Here is a 10,616-nt window from a genome sequence, read left to right on the forward strand (position 1 = left end):
ATGCTGGCGCTGAGCGCCGCCCGCCGCCTGCTTCGCCGGCCTGGGGACCTGCTGCCGCCGCCGGGGCTCGCCTGCATGTGGGCGGCCGGTGCCCGCGGCTGCAGCGGGGCCGGCACCGGCTCGCCGAACCCGGTGGTGTACTTGGACGTGGGCGCCGACAACCAGCCGCTGGGACGCGTCGTGCTGGAGGTAGGGGCGCGGGGGTGCGGGCAGCTCGCCCGGCGCGGGGCCCAGGGGACGGTGCTGCGGGGCCGAGGGCGGCCTGGTCCCGGGCCTGGCGGGAGGTCAGGTCCTTGTCCCGGGGAGCGGGCAAGGTCAGGGCGGGCGGGCAGCGCCGGCTCCAGGACCCGCGGCGCGGGCGCACACGCGCACCGGTGCGGGCGGGAGAGCGGCCCGGGGGATGGCGGGGCTCGCCCGCCTGCCGGAGCCGCTGCCCGGCTGTCCTCGGGGCTGCTCTCCCGGGGTGAGAGGGCGGTCGTACGGCCCCTCCAGAAGGGGCGGGCAGGGCTCCCGCCGGGGCCGCTCTCGCTGGGCAGACAGCGCTCACCTGTGCCGGCGGCCGGTCCCTAAAGCCATCCCAAGGGAGAGCAGCGCCCTGGTGTGGCTGGGAGCCTCGAAGGAAGGTCACTTGCACAGCTTGTAAGCTGTGAAATCTTGAGCGAGAATAAACTTACTGCTGTCGTGTGCCGCTGGCTTGAGAGGGAGGAGCGGCGTCCTAGCGGTATTGGGGTCCCTCTCCTTCCTTCCGGGGGCTGCTGCTCTTGGGGCAGCCGGCCCATGCAGCCCTTCAGCCCTCAGCTCCTCCAGCTCCTCCTGTGTTTTTTGGGCGCTCGTTGTGTGATTCTTTTGAATCCGAGGCGCTGCCTCCTTCTCCAGCCTCCCGCTCCACGCTGCTGTTGGCCGCAAGCTCAAGAGCCGGGTGCTGGCTGGCTCCATCCTTAAGAATTCCGTCTCTGAAATATTCGGCCGTGTAAGGAAGGCCTGAAGAGGAAACCTTCTGTGTACTCCGTTCTTTAAAAAAAAAAGCGCCGTGAGTGTTGTGTACGTGCGGCCTTAGGACCGGCATGTGCCTGGGATGTGGGCAGGAGTGAGGGCTGTGCTCCAGAACCACGCGCTGGAGAGGGAATGGAGCTCTTAGCAATGCTGCCCGCTGAGAGAAGCCTGCGTGGCCTTCTGCCTCCAGCACCCACCTGGGGCTCTGTGTTTGTAGAATTTTCTTTTAAATGCAGTTCATAAGAGTTCTCTTTAAAAGAGGTTCCTTTGAGACTAGAGCCCAGTATATTTTTATTTATTGGAAGTGTTAGCATATGAATCAATTGGACTCTTCCAGCTCTTTTGCTCTCAGGAGGTAGCATTTCAGGGAAGATAGAAAAATAGGTAAAAATGTTACTCTTCAGATTTTTTATTCATTAATGAAAAATCTGGATGGTATTATTTTTAAAATAGCGGTAATATTCCTGTATTTCTTGTGGTAGTGTTTAATTTCTATGCTCAATTTTTTTTGTATGCCCAGTTTACAGAAATTCTGAATGCATTGCAGCATCACCTTGAATCTTTAGCTAAGCTGTGGTGATCTTCAGCTGCACACTATAGTAATCTGACAAGAGCAGCCTAGGGAAGGAATATTAAATTCTTGCTGCAGCCATGCTGTTTCTAGGTGTCTGCTGCTGGTCACTGTCAGGATGTCCAGCTAGGTAAACTTTGGTATGGCTGCTATGGCTACTTCTATGTCCCTTTTTAAGATTAGTAAAAAAAAGATGTTCATTAATCAAAATGAGAACCCTTAATCAAAATGTTTGCAAATGTGTATGTAACATAAATTGTTTTTGATATACAGTTTCTGCTCTTCTGTTTCCTTTGACTTTTCTCTTTTCAACAGCTGGTTCTATTAGGAGGTGAGGGAGGACTTTGGTTTCTCTAGTTGTATCCAAACTCTGATCTTTGGGATCCATAGTGAAGATTCTTCTTAGTTACTGCTCATTTATGTGTTGGTCAATGAAATCATTAGACACTGCTCAAGTGGTTCTTCACTAAGTTGCTCTTCATTAAGTTGCATTGGGGAGATAATTTTCATTGCTGGCCAAATGCTTGGAAAGTTTTGAGGTGTTAGTGGAATTTTGGATGGCTTATGATTTCAGACAAATCACCACTTTGGGAAGAGAGTTCAGTTGCACCAGTCTCCCATATAAATGTTCTATGTACATTCAAAAAGGCTGACTTATGAATTTGTCTGTATATTTTTCTTTAACAGCTGAAAGCTGACGTGGTCCCAAAGACAGCAGGTGAGGCAGCATCTTCAGAATTTCATACTTAATACTTAAGTTATAGATTGTGATTTGCAGGAACTAGAAGGTTCTTTCTTTTACCCTTTACAGCTATTTTATCATGTTCCATTCCCATTTGTTATTTCTCTGTTATATGGAGAAATATGATGGGAAGTGTTGGTAAGGAGATGGAGTTTATTTTTCCAAATAGTTTCATTTTACAATTTGCACCAAGATGGTACAGTTCATATACTGGATTAACAGTGGTGAACAAATATGTTTAAAACCACACTAGCTGGCATCAAAATCAAACCCCAGAGGAAATGGAGAAGGGCAAATTAAAGGGGTGGTCTTTCTTAGAGTTTCCGGAGAGTATATGGGGTTTTATGTTACTGGTCTGATTTTTCTAGCTGATTAGTGCATTCCTTTTAGAAAGCTCTTGTGGTTTATCATTGTGTCCTTCCTCACCTGCTTATTTAGTGGTTCTGAAAAAACCTTGTACTTTCTAGTTCCTAGACAAACATACCTAAAAAAAAGATGTAATCCTCACATCTGCTATAAAGATCAAAGGCATAAAAGTCAGAAAATGGAACCTGTGACTGCAGGCAAAGGTGGGGAAAGTTGGAGAATTGCAGTCACAGCAAAATAAAAGGGAGATGAGATGGAAAAGGCTTATGTTTGTACCCTGTCCTGAGCCTAAATAAGCTCTGTTTTCTTGGCTTTATAACAGGGGGTTTTTAAAGTATGGAAATGCTTGATAATACTTTAAGATACAATAAAGTTTTTCAACATGGTTAATCTAGTTGTGTTTATATTGCTACATATGATGCAGAATATAATAATTTGTGCTTAATTTCCACAGAAAACTTTAGAGCTCTTTGTACTGGTGAAAAAGGATTTGGGTATAAAGGATCCACTTTTCACAGAGTGATTCCTTCATTTATGTGCCAGGTAATGTTGGGGGGGGGGGCTTCTAAAATTTTTTATTAAATTTATTTTTGTATTATTTATATAGTTGCAGAAACAGACTGGTAGTAACATTTGAAATGACTCTGCTCTGACCTTTGCTAATAAAGCAACATTGAAGTGACAACGTGACTTGCATTTCTGTTCTTTTTGCAATGACTTGCTTAGCTCATCTTTTGTATAAATAAATGTAAGTTATATGCAGATCGTCAAAAAAAGCCTGTCTGAAGGCTTTCTGCTGTAGTATAGCAGTGTGGGGCAGAGTTGGCAAAATGGTATTTGTTTGGGAGAAGCATTTATGGGTAGAATGACAATCACCATACTGTTCTAAGTGAGCTAAGCAAACAACGTGTCCATTACTTATTCCCAGTAGAATAATCTGTTCACAATAGACAATGCGTTTTAGAATTTTTTTTTTATGTCTCTGTAATATGGAGGGGACAAGGAAGCTAAAAGGGTTGTTTGGGTTAGATTTTTGGGGTGATGCACCTGAGATGGATTTTGGTTTTGGTTTAAAGAACAGATCTTTTGAAATTCTGGATAAGAGCCCATGCATATTAACATTTTTTTTTCTTAAACAGCAGCAACTAACATTACAACAAACCTTTTTGAAAGCCTCTTTTTCTGCTGTGCTTGGCAGATGAGCAGGATGGAGCTGCTGTAGTGCACTGGGATTCCTGGTGGTCCTCTCTTACCTAAAGAGACTGCATTTCAACAACATTGCATTGTTGAATGGCTTTGTAAAAAAATCTGAGCAAGTTTGAAGGTTATAAGTAAGCTTACTTTATTTATTAACTGATGACTGTGATGGTCTCCCCTCCTCAGTTACTTTTTTAAGAAAAAAACACATCTGTTGGAAAAAGAGGCCCTAGTTGTGTGACCTATTTCTAAGAAGAAAAAAGGGGAACAGCTGTGCTGTAAAGGACCTATTTTCCTGCCTTTCAAATGCAAACTAAGGATTTATGATACTGACAGAGGGATGGAGTTTAGAAGTCTTTCTGGCATCAGAAATACATAAATATAAAAAAAATACAAACCCTGCTTTGAATTCTGTCCCAGATTTGTGAAGTTCTGTGTAAGTCTGTTCTGCTTGCCTGCCCTGCTTTGTCCCCCCAGATGGACTGGAATCAGGAAATCAGGAGGTAGATGGTTGTTTCTGTGGTACAGTGAGATAATGAATTGATGTTCAGGAATTACTCAGAGGTCATTGCTGAAGTGGAAATCCTGTCATAGGTTTCAGCAATTTTCAGGTGAGAGAAAACAGTGGTGACTGTTCTCCACTTGTTGAGATGGATTGTTAATGTGAATCAGGCAATTGGTATTGCCTAATTGAAGGCCATCATATCCGGGACTCGGCAATTCCACATCTCCGCAAGGCATGCAGCACATAATTCTGGGACAGCGTAGGAGGGGCTGTGGTATCACCTGTAGCAGGTTACTCAGGGTGGCAGGAGGAAGCTAGAGGTCACATGCAGTTCCTGTTGGGTATGAGTTCTCTCTGGCACAGGTGGTGTCACTCCTGCAGAGGACGTGGCATGTGACTGCAAGCAGTGGTTAGGAGCCACCTTGGCGAGTCACCGTGGCTGCATTTTTTGTTTGGACTGGTTTTTTTGTGTTTAACCTGAGACAGGTTGTCACATCTCGTCTGGCAAGCAGCATGGAGTCAGTTAACATAAGCTTAACACAGCTCTGGTGTAACAAACAACAAAACCTAGAAATAGCAAAGGGTAATAATGGAGATCCTTACCAGTGTTTATATGTGTTGGAAGAAAGAAGGGGGAAAAAGGAGCCGGGAGGTCTTGCCTATGGGAATGAACTTAGGTGATTTGGTTTTGAGGCCTTTGAGGTATTTTTTAAAATTACTGCTGCTTGTTGCATCACATCTGAGAGGAAGGCTGGTAGCACACAGAGATGGTTGTTGGAGTTATGGTGACAGGTGGAGAATATCAGCAATGTCTGGAGCAGAAATTTACTTTTAGCCTGGTTGTACCTTCATCTAGTTACATGGTTCTACATTGGCCATGCTCATCCTTAACCTGAAGAAAATTTGTTGATGTTGTCACTTTTAAATTAGAGCAAGTGTGTGTATTTGCAATAGCATCACTTTTGATATGAAATAGACCATTTGTGCTAGTAGAGTTAATACCTGTTTCTGTTTCAGGGTGGTGACTTTACAAACCATAATGGAACCGGTGGAAAATCCATTTACGGCAGTAGATTTCCAGATGAAAATTTCATCCTTAAGCATGTAGGACCTGGTAAATAAATATGTTCTTTTTATCTTGTGGTGACTATAACCTACAATGAAGCACTGTTTATGAATATGTGTTTTTTAAAAAATAAGGCTTTTTAGATTTGCAGGTCATTTGGTAATTACACAGGTATCAAAGAAATTAAGAATGTGCTGTTCCTGGCATATGCTTATTTGTGTGGACTGCTCTACAAGTATATGTTAGCCTATAAGGGACTTAAAAATTCTCCAAAGGTGAAATTACTGCTTTCACAACTCATAGACTTCAATTTTTACTTTGAAGATTACTGCAGAAGCAAAAAAAGTGGTTTCTTATTTAGTAGGTAACATAGATCTGTCCTTTTAAGCTCAAATTAAAGCAAGAAAAAGCAAAGGCAAGGCCATACAGAAGAATATCTGATTGAATTCTGTAGTCTCTCTCTTTTGCATTGTTACTTCCTTATCCCAAGAGACTACAGCTGTTGAACCACATGAGAGGTTGGCTGACATTAATTGTGTTCAGGGTGTGTACAGCTAATTATATTACTAACACTGTTCTGGAACCAAGGCAGGCTGGGCAGGAGGGAATAGTCCAAGGCAAGAAGTTGGCATTAGAAATTATTTGGAGATAGTGTGACACCATCATATGTTCTGTCAATCTTTAGTCTAAATGTGCTTGTTCCACTGATCTGACGAGCTGCTGCTGCTGCTGTTCCAGGTGTTCTTTCAATGGCCAATGCAGGACCCAACACAAACGGATCCCAGTTCTTCATTTGCACTGCAAAAACTGACTGGTAGGTTCTCAGCCCTGCAGATTACCCTCATTAGTTGATGCCTGAATCTGGAGGGTTTGGGGCTTTTTTTGGTGTTGCTTGGGTTGATGTTTGTTTGTTTATTTGATTGGTTGGTTCTTTGTTTTGTTGTTATTCCCAAGTTACTTGATTCCAATGGAAAATGAATTGGTTTTGTTACTTGAGGGAGAAAGGGCTGTGACAGCAACAAGGCTGCTATCCCTCAGATTGTTTCTAAGGTCCAGAGCTCAAGTCATGTTCTAAAGCTTCATGTCACTTTAAGGGCAGTTGAGCTTTTGCCATAGAGTTGGTCAGCAGGTCTGCTAACACTGTCTTCATGTTGTTTTAAGTAAAACTTTTTGTATTTGTTTTACAGGCTAGATGGAAAGCATGTTGTTTTCGGGCATGTAAAGGAAGGAATGGATGTAGTGAAAAAAATCGAGAGCTTTGGTTCCAAGAGTGGAAAGCCCTCCAAAAAGATTGTCATTACTGACTGTGGCCAGCTGTCCTAACCTTTTGCCCTACCCTTCATGACAACTTGGATGCTGTGAAAAATGAATCATAAGAACACCCAAGCATTTCTTATCTCATGGGTAGCACCCATGGAACCATGTTTTTTATTTAACTTGGTCCAACTTTTATACTTACACTGAATAATATTGATTAAAACCATAAAATAAGAACTGAAGCATGTTGTAACTGCACCACCATGGTAGTCACACTGGTTTGGTAGAGTCCCCTTGTGGTTTGCAAGAAGTGCTAAAGTCACTCAGGGTGCGTGTACCTGACTACAGTGTTGATACTGTCCTGTCCTTAATATTGGATGTTTCAGGTGCCAGAATGGATGGTGGAGTTGACAGCAAAGGTTTAGGTATAAATTGAGAAATGCTGTGTTTGCTCTGGTGCTAATAAATGCTTATTCTGTTGTCTCATAATTTTGAAGCAATACCACTGACCAGTGGTCTCAAGGCTCTTTGCAGCAACACTGGCATTTTCTTTGTGTCTCAGTAGATTTAATGAACAACTGTGGGTTTCTTAAAAATCAGTTCTGATTTAGTCTTTCTTATAGTCGCAGGACTACTTTTTAAAAATAAAAACACACTTGCTACACTTGCTTCAGTGGAGTAATTTGACTTTTGGGTTAAGTAAATTGCTGTAGGTTGAGTTAGGCTACTACTGAAGCTCTACCTGGCAATAAGACCTCACCTCAATCCACCCCAAGGATCTCAGGAACTTTTTTTTTTTGTTACGGAACTGTGAAATTGAAGTATGCTTCTGCTCTGGGATCTGGTTCTATGAAGAATACAGCTCAGTTCTCAATATATGGCCTATTTTTGTACTTTGAGAATATGATCAGTATAGTTGGCTTGCTTGAGTGAGAAATAGGTTTGATTGCCTTTTTGTCATGTTGATCCTGTGAAGTCAGTCCAACTTGGGTATTACTTGGATTATGGTTTTTTTCTTATGGATCATCATCAGTCAGAATTGGTCACCACAGAATCACAAGGCCTAATCATTGCAGCAGAATTGTTATTGCTGGGGTTTATGCTTGAGAAGGAAAGAATTCAGCTGATCAGCTAAAGACATTTCATTTGTATAAAGCAGGATGTATGTTCTATGTGGCATGCTTGAGCAGCAACTAATGTTGGAACCTCACACCATTGCCTTTGGAATCACTAAGGCTGTAAAGTATTGTGATTGTGGGAAAAAGCACATGATTGTTTTGTGCAATAATCTTGTTACTGAAGAGAAAAAATGTGATTGTGTTCTTTAAATGTGATGGCTTTCTTTAAATGTGACTTTATTTTCATTGCAGGATGATAATATGTGGGTTGAAAACTATTTTTGTACTGGATTTTTTTGCACTGGGGGCTGCACCGTGTGTGCAAGGTCGTAATTTTGTAAAAAAACGGAATTGAAGAGCTTTTTATTCTTTCCACTCTAGCTGTTTAATCTCTGTAATATTTTTTAAATATTAAATTTGTGTTGGTTTGGCTTATTTCTCTTGGATACAATAACAATTTTCTGTGCATTCTCTTAATTTGTATACGAAAAATATTAAATACACTTCTGTTACAAGGAAAAAAAAAAAGTCTCTTCCTTTCTTGAAAGTAGGAATGTGAGAAGCTGAAACCTCTTGGGCTTTTACCTGGGCTGTTCTGTGCTGTTGGCTTTGTGATGGGTCTGATCTGCAGGTAGTGAGAAGCCATGGTGTCATTCAGGTACAGCCAGCAAGAGAGGGGGTGATGGTGCATTGCTTTGCCTCTCACTGCTGGGCTAAAATATCTGTCCTACCTGGTCACAGCACTCGGGGCTGTGGCACTCAGTCCCTGTCCTGCCGGGTCACAGGTGTCCCGTTCCCTCCCCGGCGGTCCCTGTCCCGTTCCCTCCCCGGCGGTCCCTGTCCCGTTCCCTCCCCGGCGGTCCCTGTCCCGTTCCCTCCCCGGCGGTCCCTGTCCCGTTCCCTCCCCGGCGGTCCCTGTCCCGTTCCCTCCCCGGCGGTCCCTGTCCCGTTCCCTCCCCGGCGGTCCCTGTCCCGTTCCCTCCCCGGCGGTCCCTGTCCCGTTCCCTCCCCGGCGGTCCCTGTCCCGTTCCCTCCCCGGCGGTCCCTGTCCCGTTCCCTCCCCGGCGGTCCCTGTCCCGTTCCCTCCCCGGCGGTCCCTGTCCTGCCCGCTCACAGCACTCCGCCAGGTGGCGCCCTGCGCCCGCGGCAGGGCCCGTCCCGAGGGTCCCGGGTTCGAGCCCGGGGTCAGCGCCGGGCGCTCGCAGCTCCTTGTGCCGCTCGGGGTGCGCTGAGCTGCCCGTCGGCCTTCCTGAAGCCCCCCAGCGTGGTGTGTCTTACACTCCACTGTCCCCGAGGGGCTGCTTCTGCTCCTGCGGGGTGAGGAGACAAATGAGTAAAGTGGTGTCTTTCCCAACGGCGGCTGTACGTCGCTGTGAGCGGTGCCTTGCTGAGGTGTGGTGGAAGATACTGAAGCTGAATACATCATCTAGAGTAGTTTTTTTGGGAACTAGTGTTTAGAAATCCTGCATAACTCTAATAGGTCACAGAAGACAGAGGTACTTACTATGGAGCTGTGGCTCTGAGAAAAGCTGAGGGACAGCAGGTGTGCTACTGCCATTTTTCACCTGGATGTTTAGAATAAAAGTTTGTACACTGGCAGAGAGATTGGCACATCCAGCTGCCTCTGGAATGAGGCTGGAGCACTCCAGGAAAAGAGCCTGCCGAGAGCTTCACGTGGCTACCACTGATGTGCTTCCAGATGCAACACAAGTAAGAAAGCACACCCTTAGGTAAAGTGCAAGTAAATATACACAGAAAAAATGAGTTTATATTTCAAAGTTGTTTCAACAAACTCACAAATGTTTTTGTTTAGTCTCGTGTTTTAATTATTTGTTCCAGACTTTCTGCTTACATAAATTGCTTTCTTTGGTGCTAGACGGAGGCTATGTCTCTTTGTTTATAAAGTTTAAATGCTTTGAAGTCAAGACATTTGAGGTACAAAGTGTTGTTCTCTTTTGCAATGCTGTATACTCTGCTGGTAGTAATATATTAACAATCAGAACCTCAAAGAAGTGAATTACTGAGAGTACAAATCATTTTACATGATGTTTCAAGGCCAATCTGCATGTCCTGCTGCTAGCTGAGAAATTGTAGTAGGACGAGCACATTTTACCCAATTTAGAAGTAACCAGGCTAAAAAGTCATTGACCTTCAAGTGAAAAACGTTCAAATCTGGAACTACAGATTTCTTAATTGGATCTGACTGTTAAAAACATTATATGGACCTGCTGGTCACAGGTGAATTTTTGCCCTGGATCTTCACAGTGCAAAGCATCAGTTTGTTGCACTATTGAACTGAAAACAGAACCTTGGCAACAATTGTTCTGAGCCTTGCCTTCCTTCTTCAGTACCAGCTCTGATTTTCTCAGTACAGCTCTGGTTATACCTTTTCCTTGCTCTCCTGCCTCCATCTCTCCCTACATCTGTTGTGGGGTACTGTGGCCACCCACAGCCTCCACCCTGCAGCAGTTGTGGGTGAGCTGCCAGACATGGGAGAGAAAGGAGCCACAGCATTGGGAAGGAACAAATACCTCTCCCATATAACTTCTTCCCCTTACCCTGGCTGAGGTCTGGGACCCCACATCAAGGCTGTGCCATGCCTCAGGCTGGCTGAGCCTCTGCCTCACTCCCCAGTTCTTAATTTCCATCCTCGTGGGAGGGGACTGAGGACACTGCTTCATGTGAACAAAACTGGTTTCCCAGCACTAGCCAGCTGGGTGAGGGCAAACAGAGGCACATGGATATCAGCAGTGGTTTTTACTTCTCCCCAAATATTCTGATAAAAGGAGCTCTGGCTCCAG

The 10,616-nt window shown here is 44.6% G+C and overlaps 1 protein-coding gene across 1 annotated transcript; it reads left to right on the forward strand.

Annotated features, from left to right (window-relative positions):
* PPIF (peptidylprolyl isomerase F) lies at positions 1 to 6,763 on the forward strand. The gene is made up of 6 exons (XM_062496223.1): positions 1 to 189; positions 2,252 to 2,282; positions 3,127 to 3,215; positions 5,392 to 5,488; positions 6,179 to 6,254; positions 6,628 to 6,763. Exons 1-6 carry the CDS (start codon positions 1 to 3, stop codon positions 6,761 to 6,763), a joined length of 618 nt encoding a protein of 205 aa, XP_062352207.1.
* Positions 6,764 to 10,616: the final 3,853 nt, after the last annotated feature.

Source organism: Cinclus cinclus, chromosome 7 (genome assembly GCF_963662255.1).
Source record: "Cinclus cinclus chromosome 7, bCinCin1.1, whole genome shotgun sequence".
Lineage (NCBI taxonomy): Eukaryota > Metazoa > Chordata > Aves > Passeriformes > Cinclidae > Cinclus > Cinclus cinclus.